Raw genomic sequence first — 23,523 nt, 5'->3', positions numbered from 1 at the left:
AAAACATGTCTGGGTCATTTCAAAAAAAAAAAAAAAATGCCCTTAAATTCTCACTACAGCATCATTTCCCTGACTTTAATTTTTTTTTCTTAAATTATTCTGCAATGATTATATATATTTTATCTTCTCTCTCTCTCTTATAATGAACATTTGGTCAGGAACAAATATCTTTATATCACAAATGGGAGAAATTTGGGGAAAACTTTTATTAACTGTCAGACTGCAAAAAAATTAAAAAGTCCTTATTATGAGATTTTCAAAATAAAAGCAAAATAGCATTTAAAAGTTCTAATTTTAATTGTTTTTGAACGAATACATTAACTTTTTTTTCTCTCTCTCTCTCTTTTTAGAAATAACATTTAATTCTCATGAGAAAATTGGACGAAAGTGTCATTGATATCACAAATTGGAGGAAATTGTTCTCAATTGTCCAAATGCAAGAATATAAATGGTCCTAATTATGATATTTTAAAAATCAAAATAAATTATGATTAATTGTGAAAATTATAAATGTAAAAATGCATTAACTTTTTTTTTTTCTTCACAAAATAAGAACATTTCATTCTCATGCCAATTCAGTGAGAAAATGTCAATATCACTAATTGGGGGGAATTGAAATATTTAATTGTCAACAATGCAAAAAAAAACATGGTCTTAAATTCGATTTTCTTTAACCAAAATAGATTTAGTTTTGTGTCTTTTGACTGAGATAAAATAAGACCGGACATGTTCTTGACTGGTTCACCCAGATACTCCTGGCTTTACCCAACCTTCTGTGCATGAAGATATAAGCTTTAAAGAAAGAGAAAAAGCAGATGAATTGTGAGGTCGAGCCTTCAGGCTGTTAGCAGCAGAGCCTCATTAGACTGGATCCAGCATTTGAGAGGTCCGGCGAGAGTCATGTGATCAATCACTAACACAGTTTCAGATTTACACTCACAACCATCGCACGAGAAACAAGGGGGCTGATTCCACATCAAACCACACTTTAAGGCTTTATTATTTACTCCAACACCACGACACTTGTACATTATCAACCACCAGCTGAACATATTGAAGGAATGTTTCTTAAAGTATTAAAATCCAAATTGCAATCACGACTCTCGATGCAGGAAACCAAAGCCAATACCATTCAGTAATGTATTTACACCTTCAAGATGAAAAGCATTAGAATTGCACACAACATTTAATTTGATCAGTCACTTACACACAATATTCAGGATGTTATGAACACATCAATAATTAACACATTATTTACTGTTTTCACATCTTTAAAAAAAAAAAATCACGCTACATGTACACTCTACAAGGCGCCGAATAATGAGTCGAAATACAGAGATTGCAGCTTTTTCACTCGCATGTCCTCCGTTGAGATAAGGCTAATTCAGCGGTTTGATATCAACACACCAAGTAAGGCACAGCGGGGACGTTTGACTCGAACCCCTCCATGCTTCATCCGGATCTGTTTCGAGCTTGTGCAGACCCTGAGGAACCGTCGAGAAGAAAACAAAGTTCTCACACAACATGAAAACCGATGGCAGAGTGAGTGTGGTGCATCATGGGAAATCAGCCCCTCGGAGCCCGTTATTGTATTTCGTCAGATCGGCCGTTTCGTGCCTTCATTATTACTGCTGCTTGATAAAAGCACCAGCCTAACACCAGGACAGAGAGAAAGAGAGGGGAAAAAATAGAAAACCAGAGAGGAGATGTGGCCGAAGAGTCCAGTCCAATCAGAGACTTGATCACGATCACATGATCTCGCAGCACGAGTTCTGCTTGCGTGCCCTAGAACATACAACATCAACATTACATCAGATCTTCAGCCTATCACACAACTCTCTCAGTATTTGGGGTTTCTTGCCTGAAGGTAGCTGATATGTTTAAAGGGGTCATGTAGTGAATGATGTCATAGATTGATTAAACTCCGCCTCCATAGTAGAATATCAATGCATAATCTGTAGCCCCGCCCACTGATTCACACATGACAATTGTAGGGGAAATAACATATAAACAGAGTGATGCTGTGCATCTATATCAAAAATATTAGTACTGTCCTATTGCTTTGTTACAGATCGCTTGACTTGTCCTGATTGTGTATGTGTGTCTAAAGTCACAGATGGCTTCATCTATGAAGGACGCAGCTTGTCAAACAGACACACATACAGTTAGTTTACTAATACAAAACTGTTATCCAATCACAGCGGTGGGCGTTTACTTCCAAGTTTTCAATGCGGCACGCACATAAAAACCAGCGTTTCTCGAGCCGGCTTCAAAAGTAGGGTAGAAAATATCCCTTGTTTTTATTTTGATGTTTTTGAATGTAAAAAAACCACATGAACGTCATAAGTGGATTTCAGACAACAGTATAAAAATATAAAAAAGCCACTTCATGGCTCCTTTAGTACTTGGGTTTAAGAATGTGTTCAAATCACTGGCTATAAATGAGTGATAATAAGAGTGATTGTTTTGGAAACCACCACTAATGAAGCTCACAACAGTAAAAAAAACCACACAAAAAAAAACGCAACTGACGTGTGTTTCATTTGCATGTAAAAGTACTGACCGTTTTATAAAAGGCTTTTGATTGGTTTCCCAGATGCTCAGATTTCTGAACTAAATCATCCAGCTTCTCTCCTCTCTCCAGCAGCGACTCCATTGTGCTGTGCTGGAGAAACATATTATATAACATACAAATGCCAACGCATTAAAGACAAACAAACTCTCCTCTGTGTCTAATGACAGCACACTTACACGCCCTGCGTACGGGAATATCAGTGCAAGTGAAACAATCCCAAAGGGTGGATTTTAATACACACTGTTCACATCATTATTTGCTCACCAAAATAATTTTGGTTTCATCCAGTTCTGCTTGCACTTGGTCATAGCATCAGCCTCACGTGGATTCTGTAAAACAGGAAATACTGAAACTGTTATGGGTGATGAATGTGTTGTGTTTACTAATCTAGCGCCCTTGAAACCCTTGAATAACAATAGTGACGTTCCACTACACGGCTTTTCTTGCAGTTTCACTATTAGCGAGCAGAAGGTACCTGGTATTTAGCCAGATGGCTATCCAGTGCTGTGTACTGAACGGTTGCTGGAGAACCAGACGGCCAGTCTGTACTGTTGACCTGTCTGGAGAACTCATCCAGCACCTGAAGACAACCACAAAACCATTAGAGAGAGAAAATGGTCATACCGAACCATTAAAACAATACATTTTAAATTATGTTTTTATTTAAATTGGCATTTAAATAGTATTCATTTTAAATTTCATTTACATATACTTCCTATCAAAAAATTTTTGTAAACTTGTTTGATAGTCTTTATAATAGATAACACCTAAGACAGTTTGATGTAGGCTTGAGAAAATCAAGACAGAAATTTTGAAGCAGTTTAAAAAGCTTGAAGTTTGAAGTATTTCTTTTATTTAAATAGTTTAAAAAGACTGAAGTTTAATACTTAAGTGTTTTTACGATTAAAGTAGTTGAATTGAATCTAACTGAATTGGATTTGATTGAAGAATACTATTAAAAGCTTGAATTTTGAGGATTTAAATATTTTTTATATTGAACTAGATAAAGTTTGTCAAAACAAACTTTAAGTTTGGCTTGAGAAAGCCTGACCAGAAAAGTTTGAAAAGTTTAAGAAGTTTTAAAAAACAAGTGATTGCTGCTACTTGCTGTAGTTGATCTAGCATTACTAGCAAGTGACTAGCGTGTCATTAGCAAGTCAATAGCATGATTAACAAGTTATTAGCATGTTGCTAGCACGTTTTGTTACCAAGTGACTATCATGTCGATAACATGATTAGCCAGTTACTAGCATGTCACAAGAATGTTGTTAGCATGATTAGCTATTAAACATGTTTTTCATGATTAGCATGTACCTAAAATGATTAGCAAGTGACTAGCATGTTGCTAACATGGTGTTAACATGATTAGCAAGTTACTAGCATGCTGCTAGCATGTTTCTAACATGATTAGCATGTTCCTAGCATGATTGTCAAGTGACTAGCATGTCGCTAGAATGATTAGCAACTTACTAGCATATCACTAGCATGTTTCTAGCATGATTAGCATGTGACTAGCATGTTTCTAACATTATTTGCATGTTGATAGGATAGATAGATAGATAGATAGATAGATAGATAGATAGATAGATAGATAGATAGATAGATAGATAGATAGATAGATAGATAGACAACATGACACACCTTATCAAGTAAAGTGAAGCAGACTCTGGAGGGATATTCACTGTCTGCGATCACAACAGCACCGAGACTGTCATTCCGCACGTACACGTGACACAAGTACTCTAACGAGGAAAAACAAATAAACAATGAATCCACTGCTTTTATGAGCAGCCACTGCAAACACTTGTGAAAAAGAAGTGTGTGGAACTGTAGTGAATGTGCACCTCAAATCTCAGTTAATTTTACAAAGACTTGCAGACAATATAATATTATTTAAATAAAAAGCCATGTAATTGTACATAAAGAGAGTATATTTTCAAGACTATGAACTTAAGCGTACTTAGCGTCAAGTACACTTTAAGTCAAGTTTAAGTTGTTTTAATCTTTTGTCATGCTATAAATAAATACATTTATTATAAGGTGTTGACTAACATACTTAAGCAAACATACTTGATTATAATTTTACATGCTAAAATTGCAACTTAATTAAAAATGTAAAAATATATAAAAATACATGACATACAAGTTTTAATAAAAATAATGAATTTGGCAGACAGGGTTATTAATGTTAAAACTAAAACTAAAATAAAAACCATTAAAAAACATTCTGTTACTTAAAATTCACTGAAATTAAATGAAAAATATGGCTAGATGCCAATGTGACATTTAATTTAATGAAATGCACTAAATAAAATGTGTATTAATAAATTCTTTTTTAAATAAAATATGTTTTTTTACACTGAAATTATAAAAAAAAAAAAACTAAAATAGTGTCTTAGTCATACTAAAATAACACTGTTATAGTACACTTCTAACCATATATTTAAAAAACAAAGGAATTATATATAAAATGTCATATAAAAATGAACTTAAGTACTATTTAAAGGTTAAGTGCTGAAGTGGGATGCATTTCTGAATATCTCTAGTATTCTGTTGTCGTGGCTCTGGATCAGTTTGGAGCTTTAATTACACAGTAAACCTAATAACTAGCCCTTCATCCTGAACAAGCCAAGCTATAATTAAACTCTACAACAGCTACAATCAGGCCAGTGGCAAACATTTAATAAGAATTAATCTTGACCTTGCTCTTTGATAGACGCACGGCTTCCTAACGCTGAGCGCTCAACAATCAGTGCGCTGGTGAATGTCATGAACTCCTGCACACTGCAAGGCAAAAACAGTTTACAGTCAGCTTTTTGGCATTCTGAAACAAATGAGTAGCTTAATAAAAGCATATAAAGACATATGCACAAAGTAATCATTGTAGATATATCACCTGGATCTCTGGAAGAAACTGAATGATGATAGATCATACGCCGCCTTCAGAAGGTTGGCCTTCGTCGAGCCTTTATACAAAACGCTCAGACTGTAGAGTTTCATGGTGTTTCTGAACAGGACAACAAATAAGCTATAATTAATTTTATTAAATAATCACAGCTTCTGTTATTAATAATTAATGAGAGTGGTTCAAGACTGCTTTTATTGATTGATTGATTGATTATTCATATTTAGATTATTTTAACATACACTGTGCTTATTATTTATTGCCACTTTATTTATTTTATACAAATATAACTTAATAATAATAAAATAAACAAATACTGTTTTTATTGATTGATTATTCAGATTTAAATGATTTTAACATACACTGTGCTTATTATTTAGTTTTACTTTATTTATTTTATAAAGAATATAACTAAATAATAGAAATAAACAAATACTGTTTTTATTGATTGATTATTCGTAATTACCAGGTGATTGACATTACACTGCACTTATTATAAATCAACATTGTCAGATGATTATTATTATTTAATAACTAATCATAAAATAATATGAAATACAACACTACGGTTGATTCAGTAGTGTTGTAATTGATTGGTTATTGCTATTTTGTATTTGATTGTATTCTGAGCTACTTATTATATAAATGTTTTATTATTCATATTTTTTATTTAAAAAAAAAACAACAACAAAAAACTGAAATAGCGTTTAATGATATCATCGAAAGGAAATAATAATCAATCGACCAACAGCTGTTTAGCAGTCATGCTAGCACTGAAATAGCCCGATGTCGACACAATCTTCGATCTTAATCTTAATCTTTATTAAACAGGTTCAATAATATGAAACGTGACATTCTTTATAAACATAACTAATTGTTATTCTTACCTGCCGAGCGTCAAACAGCCAAGACTGACGCCAATCCGCTAACAGCTAACGTAATCTAACAGATCAGACAACTTGTATTTATTCGTATGATAACTGACAACTGGAGTGCTGTTATACAGTTGATAATAATTGTGATTTGTATTATGGATATAACATCACTAGCATCCAGGATAGTCCACGTTTACAGAAAGTATTCAATCAGCTCACAACTATCTGAAGATTTTAATTTTTTTCAGAAACTTGCTAGCTGGCGGATAACTGCATTTCAAAATAAAAGTCTGTCGCGCACCACGTGCGCAAAACAAAACAAAAGTCTCTTCTTCTTCTGTGGATTGGCGAGTCGCATGACAGTTTTAAGAGTAGAGTTTTTAGGGTTTAATAATTCAGCGTAATTTTTCTTACACTGTACAACAATAATCACAATCCTTGCTTAGGTTTAATTTGTTGCTGATTGAAAATTCATTGCATCCTATTTTCTGTGGTTCTCTAGTTCATTGCTTTCCTGTTTATTCCTAACAATACATGATAAACTGTTTCCTTCACTTGACATATTTCACATAATCCTCCTGTATTGTGTATTCCTATTATGTGAAGTGTAGAATTAAGTATTGCATGACCCATCCTTATCCTGTATCTGATCTTCTCTACTTAAGTTTAGTGTAATTTTGCTTTGACTTACTCTGTTTTGTTTGTATTTTATAAAATCTTGCAATTTCCTTAACATTTCCAGTTGCCATTTCAACACTTTTCATCTATTTTGTGTTCATCTGCTTCTCCTATTTCCTCTTTTTACATAGACTATTATTCTATAGAGACTAATAAGCTATATTTGAGGACAGCTCAGAAATAGCACCTTTTATTTTGCATCATTTATTAGTAATGCCTCATTCTCATGACTATTCATATAAGACCCCTTTAATTATATTAGAATACTATTTCTGTCTTTTATACTCTTTATTATTGTAATTCAGAATTGTGAGATATAAAGTCATTTCTGATATAAAGTCAGAATTGAAAAGACATAAACTTTCAATTAAAAAAAAGTCTGAGTTCCAAATTGTGAGCTATAAATTAGAAATTGCGAGAGAAAAAACAAAGTCATAATTATAAGTTTGTATGTATATAATTTCTGACCTTTTTCTCGCAATCCTGAGTTTGCAAATAAATATACTGTATAATAATAATAATAATAAATGAAAAATTCTATAATATAAAATAAAAAAATAAAAACATAATAACAAAGTCAGAATTGTGAGAAATATAGTCTGAATTACAAGATGAAAACTTTCAGTTCAGAGGGAAAAAAAGTCAGAATAGTGAGATGTTACCTAAGATATAAACAGTGACAAATAAAGTCAAAACTGTGACATCCTGTTTATCACCTTTGAACTTTTTTATTCTATGGTGGAAAACAGACTTCAATATGAATTAGTCTGAAAAAAACGACAGAAAGATACCTTTTTTGACATCATGTTTGATTCCCTCCAATGACACTGTGGCATTTGCTAAAGATTCCCATCAGCATCTTTCACAACCTTTTGAGGCTTTGTATAGTAATGAGATGTTCAGAATAATGTGTTTGTTGTGAAAATGGTAAAAATCTTAATAGTCCTTAAAATAGGCAACTAAACTTTTTGTAGAAATAATGATAGATTTTTTTTGTCCGGATTCTTGAACAGAAAGTTCAAAATAACAGCATTTATTTGAAATAGAAATATTTTGTAATATTATGCTTTTACTGTCACTTTTGATCAATTTTATATGTCCTTGATGATTAAAATTATTCATTTCTTTAAAAAAATCTTACTAATCCTTGTGTTCTCTTACATTTAAACTGTGGTAAAAAAAATTGTTAAAGATATTATAAATATAATTTCCCAAAAATATGACTTTATTATAAAAAGAAAAAAGTTAAATATTAAAGTAAATATATTACTGGTGTTCGTTCATTCATAAAAAAATAGCTAAACCTTCTTTAATTGAACATGTATCTGGTTAAAATGTTTTTTGTTCCAATCAGAGTCTTCCAGAAGCAAAGCCTATTAAAGTTACTATTCTGGAAGAGCTTTTAAAATATGTTTTTAACAAATCCCTATTTATTTTGTAAAGCTTTTACATTAAACAATTATTTAAAAAAATATGTGCGTGTAATTTGATGTGCATATATGATGTATATTTAATAAAATTTACATATAAAAATGAAATGATTCGCGAACCCACTCCGAACTCTCGAACTGATTCAAATGATCCACGAAAGCCGTTCCAAACTCCCGAACTGACTCAAATGATTTGCGAACCCCAAACTGACTCAAATGATTCGCGAACCTTCTCCAAACTTCCAAAATGACTCAAATGATTCGCGAACCCTCTCCGAACTCCCGAACTGACTCAAATGATTCACGCTCCGAACTCCCAAACTGACTCAAATGATTCGCGATCCCCAAACTGACTCAAATGATTCGCGATCCCGCTCCGAGCTCCCGAACTGATTAAAATGATTCACGCTCCGAACTCCCATACTGACTCAAATGATTCACGAACCCGCTACGAACTCCCGAACTGACTTAAATGATTCGCGAACCACAAACTGACTAAAATGATTCCCCAACTTGTTCCAAACTTCCAAACTGACTCAAATGATTCGCGAACCAGCTACGAACTCCCAAACTGACTCAAATGATTCACGCTCCGAACTCCCAAACTGACTCAAATGATTCGCGAACCCGCTCCGAACTCCCGAACTGATTCAAACGATTCGCGATCCCCAAACTGACTCAAATGATTCGCAAACCCGCTCCGAAATCCCGAACTGACTCAAATGATTCGCGATCCCGCTCCGAACACACGAGAACTCTTTGACCACAGCTGCTCTTGGAGAAATCTTGCAGCAGATCAAAACTGGTTTTCTCTGAGCTGGTCGGATCACATCAGATTTTGGTTAATCTTGCAGATCTTGACTTATATCTACTCTTCCTCTCCCTGCAGTTTGGTAATAATAAAGATTCCTCCTTTGAACACCCACCTCTTCTGTGGGTTTTATTGTTCTGGGTCTGAATTTGGGCTCCTGGGCTCTCAAAAAAAGAAACATTTTTAATCTGCAAGATGAATGTTATGACAACACCAGTGTTGTACTAGTTACTAAGAAATGTGCATTACTATTAAACACTATTTTGATGAAGTCAGACCAGGACAAACTAATATTGTATATCAGAAGGATTTCTGAAATAAATAACAAAACACCTGAATAATTTATTCAGAATCAAAAACTACAGTGGCTTCTGCATCATAAAAGCTGTTGTGTTGAGCCCCTAAAATGTTCCTTCCAAAGCTTTAAGTATGAAAACTATCAACAATGGAAAACATAACACAAAACATTTTGAAATAAATAAATGAAAAAAATCTGAATTATTCAGAATAAATTTCGAGACCATACATGTATATATATAGGGTTGCCCACAATAGGCTAGTTTAACTAAATAAAATGAAATAGTTTGTGGTTACTGCAGTGATGGTTTTGTAACAAATTATTATTAAAATTATTAATGATACAAAACAACAGATGGTTAAAAACGAAAATAGCATTCTTAAAAGATAAAAATTAAAATTTTATATCTATTCTATACTTTACTTTACTATATGATAATGCTTTCCACAATTCATTTTATAATTTACATTTAAACGACAAAACTTAGCTTTAATAAACAAATAAAAAGGATACAAACATGCATACTTTTGTATAGGGGTTATTCAGACGTTGGCCGGCAGGTGTCAGTGTGAGTCTGAGCACTGTGTGAATCACGGACAGAATGGCCGCGATGAAGCCGTTGTGTCATCGCGAGATTTCAATCACTGTCGTTATTTTAAAGATGGCTGCAGAAGCGGGATCTGCGCCCGAGAGAGACACAACAGAAGGGTGAGAAGCAATAAAAACATGCTTTAATCAATGAAAACATTGATATTAAGTAATTAGAGACATGCTCATGTTTATATTTCACAGCTGTGATGTTAATAGCGTTGCTCAGCACACAAACAGAGTTTGAATGAAGTGCTGCTGTTCTATTTATCTTCCCATTTATGCTGATGCCTTCCAAATCGAAACCTGCGCTAATCCGAATAACGTTACAAGTTTCGTTTCTTTCTGCTCTCTTTGGGGTTTTGTGTTCGTTTTCATTTTAAAGTGCCATTTATAAGCAGCTACTGACTGATGATGACGTTTCTGTACAGGTCCGTAATGTCAATGACGTGTACATATGGGCGGGGATATGTTAATGAGCTTATGGTTACGCACGAGTGATTGGTCAGTTCTGATAAGTGTCTATCTCATATTTTCACAAATGTGTGTTTTTTGCAGAGATGAATCATTTGGAGATCTGACCACAAACATGGAGACCGGGTCCAGTGGAAAAGACACTATGGTACTGATGTGCTGCTCTTCTTGTGAATGATTTATTCATGGAGATTATTCCAAAGGATTTATTTATTTCCTATGTAATTGAAGAATAATATTACTATTATATCATTAAAATGATTTTATACATTGTTACTATAATAATTTATTATATTCTTTATATAATTAAAATGTCTATTTTTAATTTTATTTTAGCCTTTTTATACTTTTATTTTTTATTATTTTTTCCCAATAGTTTTTTGCTTTTTAAATAATTGTTTTTTATTAATTTATTAATTTCATTGTTTTTATTTTAAGTAGTTTAAGTACTTAAACATGTTTATTTCAGTAAGTTTTTAAATAACATTTAGTAATTTTTGCAGACTTTTATTAGTTAAATTTTTATTTTGTTTCAGTTAATTTATTTTATTTCTGTCATTTAAGTTTTTATTATTATTATATTATTATAAAATGATTTAATATATTGTTAGTATAATAATTTATTATATACTTTATATCATTAAATTTATATTTTTATTTAATCAGTGTACTCATATTTTGAATTAGCCCTTTTATATTTACTTTTCATTCATTTTTTTGTAAGTTTTCATTAGTTTTTGCTTTTTTATAAAAAAAAATTCCCAATTAATTTCTTAGTTTTATTTTTAACATTAGTGTTTTTTCTGTATTTCTGATCAAATACATGCAATCTTGATGAGCAGAAGATACTTTTTTTAAGAAGCATTACTGATCCCAAACGTTTCAATGGCAGTGTATAACATTTTTGGATAGAAAGTCCTAATATTTATTATTTCATTAAATGTCCTGCATTACTTGGACATATGTCACATTACAGAATGTGCTGTTTGGTGTTGATTTCAAGTGTAATGTAATGTTGTGTCTTTGTGTGTCCTCAGGACAGTTCGGAGGCGGCGGACACACAGACAGGATCTGGAGACGATGAGAACGGCCGTCAGCTCGGGGAAGTGGAGCTTCAGTGTGCTCTGTGCATGAAGTGGTTCACAGCGGACACATTCAGCATCGACACGGCGTATGTTTGTGTCCTGATGCACGCAGATGAACGAGTGTCTGACATGCATGTTCTTACGCTGTGTTTGTTCTTTCCTGCAGAACTTGCCTGCCCTTTGTGACCAATTATGTGTTTCACTGCAATGTGTGCCACCACAGCGGAAACACATACTTTTTGAGGAAGCAAGCGAGTGAGTTTGACTCGCTGTATTAGTGAACATCTTATGCATGCTACTGATTGAATCGTTATTTAGGTATTAAATAGTATTTACTAGGGCTGCACAATTTGGATTTATGTAGAAATAAAAATCTTTAAAAAAAAAATACAATTTAAAAAGAATATTCCATGCAATGCTTGTTTGTACAGCTGTGCAATATAGCCAGAATTTTCTAATTATATATTTATATGGCTATATTATTATTATTATATTCATAATATTATAGTCATATAATAATATTAATATTATTATTATAATTTATACATGTATAATAATCATTAAATAAAAACAAAATAAATATTATTTTTATGATTTAACAATAAAAAAAGTAAAATAACATAATATAAATATTTGTAATTAACATTACAACTGTAAAATTCCAACACTAATATTTATATCCGTCTTCATTTCTTAATTTTCAAATGTTAAACATTAAATGTTTTAAATTAAATAATAGTCAAGTCACCTTTATTTTTATAGTGCTTTATTCAATACAGATTTAGTGTTAAGCAGAAAAAAAACGTGCTCATGATGCAAGATACAAAAAAAAAAATATTTTTGTTATAATTACTTAAATATAAAAATTTCTAAATAAAAATAAAATAAATATTACTTCTGTAATATAAAAATGATTTTATTTTGTCTTAATTATTTCATTTTTAAACATTAAACCAAACATTTAATATTAATAATTATTATTATTATGATTGTTAAAATTGCTTTTTAAAAACTACTAATAGTAGTAATTTTAGTTTACATTAATACTGTAGTATTAATATTTAAAGCCATTTTAATTTCTTCATTTTCAAACGCTAAAGTAAACTGTTATTATGGATTATAGTTGTAGTTACTTACATATAAAATGACTAAAAAACAAAACAAATGCAGCTTTTTGCAAAAAAGAAAAAAAACTGCACAGAAAATTTTCATTTTTTTTAGATCATACAGCTCTAGCATATAATGCACAGCATGCATTAAAAAGCACTTCCATATTACATTCAGTCCATTGATTCTTGATCATTTTACCCACAGATCTGAAGGAGATGTGTCTCACCACTTTGGCAAATCTGACCTGGAGGTCCAGAACTCAAGAGGAGCATCCCAAAACGATGTTCTCTAAAGACAAGGTATGCTTTCAGCTGGAGGTCAGTGAGTGCAGTGCCATGTGTTTCATGTGTGCTTTCTCTTGTGAAGGACATCATACCTTTCATTGACAAATTCTGGGAGTGCATGACGACCCGCCAGAGGCCCGGCAAACTCACATGGCCAAATAATATCGTCAAGACTATGGTAAGTCATTTGATATTACTTGATTTCCTCTGTCTGTGATGTGGTTTATGGAGAAAGGCTGACTCTTGTTGTTTGGACTCAGAGTAAAGAGCGAGATGTTTTCCTGGTGAAAGAACATCCGGACCCCGGCAGTAAAGACCCGGAAGAGGACTATCCCAAGTTTGGTTTGCTTGATCAGGTGCCACTTTATAGACATCGGCTCATATAAACACACAGCAGAATAGGACACTATCACAAAATCACACTGAGATTCAGGATTCACCGATATGATTCTAGTTTCTCTTAAACATAGCTTATTAATTCTGCTGTTTAACTTCACTTAGGTCCATCCTGAGTTTAGAGTTTGTATTTAAGGCAGACTTATATAGGTTTCCAAAATTACTCTTTTATAGTATTTCAGCTTGTAACCTGACTTGAAAATAGCCAAGGAAGCTGAAATCAAAAGACCTATTTACATGCATTGTGTTTTTGCTATATTGTTAAATATTTAAAAAGCAATGCTCTTTTTTGTAAATATGCATTGCTATTGTACAGGTGGAATTAAAAAATTAGCATTTTAATGTCTTAAACTTTTTCTGTCTGATCATGTAATTAGACAAAATGGATTTAAAATTGAAATATAGATCTATAGATAAATATAAAAAATTTAAAAAGGTAATAAAAATGACAATGCACATACTGTGACTAAATGACTAAAACTTAAACCGCAAATAAAAAACAAAATAATAATAATAATTGAAAATGTATTCCTAATTATTAATATGTTAAGTAAATCATGTATAAATAATACTAAAATAACACTTGTACGATAGTATTCTATTCCAAAAATAAACCTGGTGTCTATGATTGTCTATTTTTGAAATAGTATACCACATAGTATGCAGTAGGCATCAATTAGCAGAAGAATGCTGTTAATATGAATGTTATATTAATGCAGTGAACAGCTATTTAGCATTTTAATCCAGTCATGACAGGCCACACAAATACTGAATCAAGGGGATGCATTGCATCATGGGATACATTATTCTGTACCCTTTGTTCTGGTTTTGTACTGCAACATTTAGTGGGTGATTTTGAATACTGAAAGTGTGTGAAAAGATTTGGTGGTAAATCTGCGTTTGGTTTTCCTCAGGATCTGGCCAATATTGGACCTTCGTATGACAACCAGAAGCAGATGACGGCCGTCACGGGTGCTGGAGGGTTAAATGGTAAAACTCTTTAAACTCTAGAAATCATTAAAGTTGTATATTTGAATCCAATGCTGAGGGAGTTTCTTTTAAAGCTGTGCGTTGTATTCCAGGTGGATCGACTTTTTCAGGTGAATACTTTTGGCTTTTGAAATGGAAGTCTGATGTTTGGTGTTCCTGTAGTGTCTCCTCACTTTGCAATGATCTTTGCACTCTTGATTGACTTGCTGTAGCCCTAATTCATGTTTCTATGTGCTTGCGCCCCCTCTTTTCCCTTTTAGACACCGAAATCTAACCATTAGGGGTGTAACGATTAACCGTGAGCAGATTGAAAATAGATTAAAATATATGACGATTCAAATCTGTTGAGGTGCTTAACAAATCGCAAATCAATTAGGGTTTAGAGTTTATATGAATGTATATCTTTAGAAAAGTTTAGATGGTATTTTTTCTTTTCGTCTTGCCTCTGTAAAATGCATATTAAAGTTCATAAGTGCAGCGCTGCTTTGTTTACAGGGGTAACCAAGGAAACGCTTTAAGCTCCACCTGCTGCGTTGTTCACAAGTGCTTTGTTTACGGCGGTAACCAAGGAAACGTTTTAAGCTCCACCTGCTGCGGTGTTCACTAGTGCTTTGTTTACGGCGGTAACCAAGGAAACACTTTAAGCTCCACCTGCTGCGGTGTTCACAAGTGCTTTGTTTACGGCGGTAACCAAGGAAACGCTTTAAGCTCCGCCTGCTGCGGTGTTCACAAGTGCTTTGTTTACGACGGTAACCAAGGAAACACTTTAAGCTCCACCTGCTGCGTTGTTCACGAGTGCTTTGTTTACGGCGGTAACCAAGGAAACGTTTTAAGCTCCACCTGCTGCGGTGTTCACGAGTGCTTTGTTTACGGCGGTAACCAAGGAAACGTTTTAAGCTCCACCTGCTGCGGTGTTCACGAGTGCTTTGTTTACGGCGGTAACCAAGGAAACGCTTTAAGCTCCACCTGCTGCGGTGTTCACAAGTGCTTTGTTTACGGCGGTAACCAAGGAAACGTTTTAAGCTCCACCTGCTGCGGTGTTCACGAGTGCTTTGTTTACGGCGGTAACCAAGGAAACGTTTTAAGCTCCACCTGCTGCGGTGTTCACAAGTGCTTTGTTTACGGCGGTAACCAAGGAAACGTTTTAAGCTCCACCTGCTGCGGTGTTCACAAGTGCTTTGTTTACGGCGGTAACCAAGGAAACGCTTTAAGCTCCGCCTGCTGCGGTGTTCACAAGTGCTTTGTTTCGGTGGTAACCAAGGAAACGCTTTAAGCTCCGCCTGCTGCGTTGTTCAAAAGTGCGTTGTTTACGGCGGTAACCAAGGAAACGTTTTAAGCTCCACCTGCTGCGGTGTTCACTAGTGCTTTGTTTACGGCGGTAACCAAGGAAACGCTTTAAGCTCCGCCTGCTGCGGTGTTCACAAGTGCTTTGTTTCGGCGGTAACCAAGGAAACGCTTTAAGCTCCGCCTGCTGCGTTGTTCAAAAGTGCGTTGTTTACGGCGGTAACCAAGGAAACGTTTTAAGCTCCACCTGCTGCGGTGTTCACTAGTGCTTTGTTTACGGCGGTAACCAAGGAAACACTTTAAGCTCCGCCTGCTGCGGTGTTCACAAGTGCTTTGTTTCGGCGGTAACCAAGGAAACGCTTTAAGCTCCGCCTGCTGCGTTGTTCAAAAGTGCGTTGTTTACGGCGGAAACCAAGGAAACGTTTTAAGCTCCGCCTGCTGCGGGCTTCACAAGTGCTTTGTTTACGGCGGTAACCAAGGAAACACTTTAAGCTCCGCCTGCTGCGGTGTTCACAAGTGCTTTGTTTACGGCGGTAACCAAGGAAACGTTTTAAGCTCCACCTGCTGCGGTGTTCACGAGTGCTTTGTTTACGGCGGTAACCAAGGAAACGTTTTAAGCTCCACCTGCTGCGGTGTTCACGAGTGCTTTGTTTATGGCGGTAACCAAGGAAACGCTTTAAGCTCCACCTGCTGCGGTGTTCACAAGTGCTTTGTTTACGGCGGTAACCAAGGAAACGCTTTAAGCTCCGCCTGCTGCGTTGTTCACAAGTGCTTTGTTTCGGCGGTAACCAAGGAAACGCTTTAAGCTCCGCCTGCTGCGTTGTTCAAAAGTGCGTTGTTTACGGCGGAAACCAAGGAAACGTTTTAAGCTCCGCCTGCTGCGGGCTTCACAAGTGCTTTGTTTACGGCGGTAACCAAGGAAACACTTTAAGCTCCGCCTGCTGCGGTGTTCACAAGTGCTTTGTTTACGGCGGTAACCAAGGAAACGTTTTAAGCTCCACCTGCTGCGGTGTTCACGAGTGCTTTGTTTACGGCGGTAACCAAGGAAACGTTTTAAGCTCCACCTGCTGCGGTGTTCACAAGTGCTTTGTTTACGGCGGTAACCAAGGAAATGCTTTAAGCTACACCTGCTGCGGTGTTCACTAGTGCTTTGTTTACGGCGGTAACCAAGGAAACACTTTAAGCTCCGCCTGCTGCGGTGTTCACAAGTGCTTTGTTTCGGCGGTAACCAAGGAAACGCTTTAAGCTCCGCCTGCTGCGTTGTTCAAAAGTGCGTTGTTTACGGCGGAAACCAAGGAAACGTTTTAAGCTCCGCCTGCTGCGGGCTTCACAAGTGCTTTGTTTACGGCGGTAACCAAGGAAACGCTTTAAGCTCCACCTGCTGGCAGAGAGTGAATCTGCGTCTCGTTCAGATCGTCTGCCGCTTCTGTTTAATGCTGATTTTTTTATGTAAAGTTTCCCAAAACTGAAGTCAAATCATTTTGTTTTTAATTCAAATTTCAGAATTATAATTTAACTAATTTAGATTAAAAACTTTTGGATCATGATTAAAATGCAGTGGTTGCCTTTCATTTGAAATGGAAAGAGCACGGACAAATTCTTATTGTTTATTTGAAGAGATTGATTTTATCTGTGATGCTTATTTGTTTAAATTGGGGCTTGTTTTAAAATTTCTGTTTAGTTTTGTTATATACATTTATATTATATTAAAATTGAGTCATTTAGCAGACACTTTATCCAAAGTGACTTACAAATGAGGACAATGAAAGCAATGAAAAACAACAAAAGAGCAATAATATCCAAGTGCTATATTAGTATGTTATTATAGTGTTATATTTCAATTTCACTAAGAAATGTGCAGCTTTTTGTCCAAGCAATAATAAAGGGACACATTTGAAATCTAATTTTGTAAAAAAAAAATACAAAAAAAAAAAATATATATATATATTCATGAGTTGAGTGAATCGTTACATCCCTACTAACCGTCCTGGCTTTTGGCACATGAATGGACTGAGGCATATTGCTTTGACGCTTGAGCTTTGTTGTGTTTGTCAAACGCTGTGGCCTTTAGATTAAGCTCAATCCCCGTTCATGTTGGATGATCCGAGCGTGTGAATCAGGCTGAGGTTGAATCTCCATCTGAGACTCTTCTTCTGTCACAGGAGGGCTTCCTCCAGCTGCTTCAGGAAAAGGAAGAGGAGCCAAACGCAAACAGCAGCAGCAGCAGCAGCACGACGGAGCTGTGGCTGGAACGGCCAAAAGAACACGCAGGTCTGACACCGAGGGCATCTTAAAATCAATTTATTCATAATTGCATGTTGTAAATGTTTAATTTGTGTCCACTTTTCATTGTGTAAATTTTTTGGGTTTAAAAATGCATTTGTTTCAAGTCTGTGTACCCCGCCGTTCTTGTTGATTTTAATTTCTTCCATTGTCCTCATTTGGATAAAAGCGTCTACTAAAAGTCTAAATGACTAAATACTTTGATAATCCAACCCAAAATTAAAACTGTCATTAATCATTTACCCCCATTTCATTCCAAACCTGTAAAAGCTTTGTTCGTCTCCAGAACACAATTTAAGATATTTTGGACTTCCTTGTGAGTGTGACTCTCCCATAAACTGGCAAGTAAATAACACTGTCAAGGTCCAGAAAAGTAAGAAAGATGTTGTCAAAATAGTCCATCTACCACTGGTTCAACCGTAACATTATGAAGCGACGACAATAATTTTTTTGCACCGATAAAACAAAAATAACGACTTTATTTAACAGTTCATGATCTGATCTTTTACTCCTTGTTTCAGTGACCCGCTGTTCTCAGCGCAGCGTCTGCCGCCCCATGGTTACCCTCTCGAACACCCCTTCAACAAAGATGGGTACCGCTACATCCTAGCCGAGCCGGATCCCCATGCTCCCGACCCGGAAAAACTGGAGCTGGACTGCTGGGCTGGGAAGCCCATCCCTGGAGACCTGTACCGCGCGTGTCTGTACGAGAGAGTGCTGCTGGCGCTGCATGACCGAGGTACAGGTGATATCATCAACATCAGACCAAAATAAACGTCCTGCTCCATTGCTTACTATATTCTTACATATATTTCAGCACCACAGTTGAAGATTTCAGACGATCGCTTGACGGTGACTGGAGAGAAGGGCTACTCGATGGTCCGAGCGTCTCATGGGGTCAGAAAGGGCGCGTGGTATTTTGAGGTCATTGTGGATGAGATGCCACCGGACACCGCGGCTCGATTGGGCTGGTCACAGCCTTTAGGTCTGTCCTGTAACAGCACTGCTAACACTTACAGAAGCGTCCGTGTATTTACAGCATCCGTCAAATGTCTCTCATCTCAGGAAACCTTCAAGCTCCTCTGGGTTACGATAAGTTCAGCTACTCGTGGCGCAGTAAGAAAGGAACACGCTTCCATCAGTCCATGGGAAAGCATTACTCTGACGGATACGGACAGGGCGACGTCTTGGGCTTCTACATTGAGCTTCCAGACGGCACCGAAACCGCCAAGGCTCTGCCTGACACATACAAGGACAAAGTATGAGCACATGAAGTAATAACACATGAAATAAGATGATAAATCAGTCTCTAGTGTAATCAAATTTACTTTCTGGCGACTAAAAATGTTTCTTAAAGAAATAGTTCATACATAAAAGAACATTTGCTGTAAATGTGCTCACTCTCAGTGTATACCAAGATTAGGATGAGTTTGTTTCTTCATCAGATTTTGGATTGTGATGCTCTACAGTGAATGGGTGCCGTCAGAATGAGAGTCCAAACAGCTGATAAAAACATCACAATAATCCACAACACAGGTTTTACATTAAAACACTTTTATGATGGATTTGTTTCTTAAAAACACGCAGCTTTTGGCTTCACAAGTCATTATCTGTTGGACTGGAGTGCTGTGGATTATTGTGATGTTTTTATCAGCTGTTTGGACTCTCATTCTGACGGCACCCATTCACTGCAGAGCATCCATTGATGAAACACTGATGCAATGCAGCATTTCTCCAAATCTGATGAAGAAACAAACTTATCTACATCTCAACTGATTGATTGATGTGCTATTTTCATTTTTATATACAACTTTTATTAATCAAGTAATTAAATAAACGTTATTTTCAGTTTAAAAGCTTAAATTCAGTTTGTGCATCATTTTTCTCAAAGGCGCTGATCAAATTCAAAAGCTATTTGTACTTTGAAGAGAAAGATTACGTGGACAAGGCTGAGAAGAGTTTGAAGCCCATCAGCTCCAGTCGAGTGAGTGTTTCACTGCATCATAATCATGTGTTCACCTGGTTATTTGACTGTGATGTCATCACTGATGCATGCATTTTTTACAGATTATATTTTTTAAGAACGGAGTGAATCAAGGAGTGGCCTATGAGGATCTGTTCGAGGGCATGTATTACCCCGCCATATCCCTCTACAAGAGCTGCACGGTGTGTGAACACTTTCTTAAAGTGGTGCTTTCTCTTTTGTGGGAGTAAATCTAGGCAAACAAAACATTTAAATAGATATTGCTAGTTTAGATACAGCAGGACAGAAACTCTCATCTGAATGTGAATCATTCTTTTAATTATTCACAACCACTGATGCCCATGCTACTGTTACACAAGTTTGGGGATGATTTTAAAGCAATAGTTCACCCAAAAATGAAAAAAAAAAACCCATTATGTAGCCGCCTTCAAGCAATTCTAGGTGTTTTATGGCTTTCTTCTTTCAGATGAATGCAGTCAGAGTTATATTAAAAAATGTCCTGGCTCTTTCAAGCTTCATAATGTCGTCAGTGAATGGGTGTTGAGATTCAATAGTCCAAAAGAAGTCTGATAAAGTTCATCCATCCGTAATAAAAACATCAAAGAGTGCACCACATGGCTGCAAAGGGTTAATAAAGACCTAATTTTTAAAATATTTTTAAAAAACTTTACTTTACTTTACTTTTTAAAACTTTATAAACCGTCTTCACCAGAGATTGGCGGTCTAGCATTCCAGGACGTATGAAAAGAAGTCTCTTATGCTCCCCAAGGTTGCATTTATTTGGTAAAAAATACTGTAAAAAAATAAATAATAATAATTGCAATTTAAAGTGTTTTTGTTTTATGTGAATATATTTTAAAGTGTAATTTATTCCTGTGATCAAAGCTGTATTTTCAGCATCATTCCTCCAGTCTTCAGTGTCACATGATCTTCAGAAATCATTCTGATATGATGATTTACAGCTCAAGAAACATTTCTAATTATTATCAATGTTGAAAACTGTTAATATTTCAGATTTTTCAGATTTTTTAGGATTCACAGATGAATAGAAAGCAGCATTTATTTCAAATGGATATCTTTGGTAACATTATGAATGTTTTTGTCACTTTTGAGCAATTAAATGCATCAGTTTAAAAATGTAAATATATAGAAAAATCTTACACTAGTGTATAAACAAATGTGTGTGTTTCTCCATTCTGTCTAAACTGATTGAGTCTGAGTGCTCTCAGAGGTGTTTGTCATTAGCTCCTCTGTATAAACTCTGTACCTACACTAGATGGTGGAGATGATGTTACTGACAGGATCATGTCATGCACACAAACCGAAATCAGTGGATGTATTTTATTTTTCCTGCTGTTTCTTCTCTCCAGGTGTCTGTTAATTTTGGACCACACTTTAAATACCCACCGAAAGACATCAAGTATCAGCCAGTGAGTATGAAATCCAAAGTGTTAAGATGTTTTACACTTGAATGCTTTTCCTGTTACTGTAATACTGATTGATATATTTCCATCCTCAAATGACAGCATAATATTTCCACATGTGCTCTGAGATATTTATGTCGTAGCGTTCTTTTTATTCTGATTCAGAGACTGAAATCATCTGTGCTCCACCTTGTTATTAACGGCTTTGGCTCAGCGCTTTAATTCCAGAGAAGACATTAATGCTGTGCATGACGTAGTTTTGATGCACACAGTGAGATTCTAGGGAACCGTGTGGTTCAGTCTTTATTGGATCAGTTTGGGAAGGTCCTCCTTTTTTGTTTTCTTTGAATCTATTTATAAAAGAATAAATTAAGTGCAGTGTTGTTTTGCTATCAATGATATACTGTTTTTTTATTTTTTTATATATATTTTTTATATATATATATATATATATATATATATAATATCATTTTTATTATTTATTACATTTTTAATCTACATTTTAGTAATTTTCATTTCAGTTTTTTTTACTTTAAATAATCAAGTTAAACTAAATGAAAATAATAAATATTGGCAACAAGCTGAAATAGAATGTTTTATAAATTTTAGTGTATTTCCGTTTACTTTTTACTTTTTAACTATAATTACCCTGTATATGTGCAGTATAAATCAATGATTTATATGTGCAGTATAGATCAAAATGATTAAATATACTTTTTCTTTGTGTTTATTTAGTGAAAAGCAGTGTAGAAAAATATGCATTTGTTATTTTCAACTAAATAATTTTTTGGGGTAACACTTTACAACAAGGTTCATTATTTAATGCAAACTAAGAATGAACAACACCTCTACTGTATTTAATATTCTTAACGTTAATTCCAACATTTACTAATGCATTATTAAAATAAAAGGTTGTGCTTGTTAACATTTAGTTAATGCCCTGTCAGTTAAAATTAACTGTATTTTCATGTACTAGCATTAACAATGACTGTTGAATTTGAAAAGCGTCACCCTTTATTAGCTATTTTAGTGCAAAAAATATATATTTTACATTTCATCTTAAAATATCAGAACAACAATCTGCAATTATTTGTGCTGTTATTTCACCATTGATGTTGATTGAGTTCATGGTCATAATTCAGATTTTTCTCCCTGTTTCTCATCAGATAAGTGACATGGGTTGGGGTGCTGTGATTGAACACTCGCTGGCTGATTTGCTGTACCACGTAGAGACGGATGTAGACGGCCGACGGAGTCCCCCATGGGAGGGTTAAAACCATGCCAAATCCAGCACCCATCAGGCTGAAAACATGCTTTTCATGACCCGTTCTCAACAGCACACAGCTTTTTTTGTTGTATGTTATTAAATAATTTGGTTACAGTTGTATCCTGCACTTGTTTCCCTTGGAGGAATGGAAAGATTCGTCTCAGAAGATGTTTCTGAGGATGTTTTTGAGGTGTAGGATGTTTTATCTTTTATGTAAGCTCATATTAATGGTTGCATATTACATTTCCTCATACTGCAGGATTATGTTAGTATCAGTTATGCAATATAAATTCTTTCGTCCCATGTAACTGCTCAAGTGCTGTTTGATTTAACTGTATAGTGACCTCTTCAGGTCTGATGTTCAGTTGTGTGTGATGTGCTGTGTGTTCATTCATGGTTTTAATCAGTTATTTGGTTTGTAGTCATTCAGATAGATGTAAAATATGATCCTTTTTTTTTTTTGTAAACCATGTTTTATACGCAAATTTGGTTTAATAAAGTTATCTAAATAATTATAAATGGCCTTTTTATTTTTATGCATGTACGTTTGTGATATTTCTACAGTTATAAATCAGTATTTATTAATGCAACGACTAGACGCCATTTGCGCACTGATTTAGTCTCAGGTAAAAAATGAGTGTATAAAATATATATCTGTATTTATATATATATATATATATATATATATATATTTTTTTTTTAAGCATGAAAATAGACATAATTTGCATACTGATTTTGTCTTTTATGTACAAACTGAGCATATAAATCTGGTTTTATAAAAT

At 34.9% G+C, this 23,523-nt stretch overlaps 1 protein-coding gene and 1 pseudogene across 3 annotated transcripts; one reads left to right on the top strand and one right to left on the bottom strand.

The window, feature by feature from the left end:
* Positions 1-1,658: 1,658 nt before the first annotated feature.
* LOC113089018 (synaptobrevin homolog YKT6-like) lies at positions 1,659-6,601 on the bottom strand (annotated as a pseudogene).
* Positions 6,602-10,169: 3,568 nt separating this feature from the next.
* On the top strand, positions 10,170-23,203 carry LOC113089019 (set1/Ash2 histone methyltransferase complex subunit ASH2-like). Of its 3 annotated transcripts, none has more exons than XM_026255919.1 (17): positions 10,170-10,280; positions 10,719-10,782; positions 11,672-11,805; positions 11,886-11,974; positions 13,034-13,128; positions 13,196-13,291; positions 13,374-13,469; positions 14,424-14,499; positions 14,592-14,609; positions 17,946-18,054; positions 18,588-18,805; positions 18,884-19,051; positions 19,132-19,325; positions 19,958-20,050; positions 20,134-20,232; positions 21,421-21,480; positions 22,641-23,203. In XM_026255919.1, the coding sequence occupies exons 1-17, from the start codon at positions 10,174-10,176 to the stop codon at positions 22,746-22,748; spliced, it is 1,824 nt and encodes a 607-aa protein (XP_026111704.1). In that variant the 5' UTR covers positions 10,170-10,173; the 3' UTR covers positions 22,749-23,203. The 3 variants fall into 3 exon arrangements, with proteins under 3 accessions (XP_026111704.1, XP_026111703.1, XP_026111705.1); XM_026255918.1 differs by having other exon boundaries at positions 14,574-14,609; XM_026255920.1 differs by lacking the exon at positions 14,592-14,609.
* Positions 23,204-23,523: the final 320 nt, after the last annotated feature.

Source organism: Carassius auratus, unplaced genomic scaffold, assembly GCF_003368295.1.
Source record: "Carassius auratus strain Wakin unplaced genomic scaffold, ASM336829v1 scaf_tig00048349, whole genome shotgun sequence".
Lineage (NCBI taxonomy): Eukaryota > Metazoa > Chordata > Actinopteri > Cypriniformes > Cyprinidae > Carassius > Carassius auratus.
Note: the sequence above shows the minus strand (reverse complement) of the source record. Positions and strands in the feature narration are given on the sequence as shown.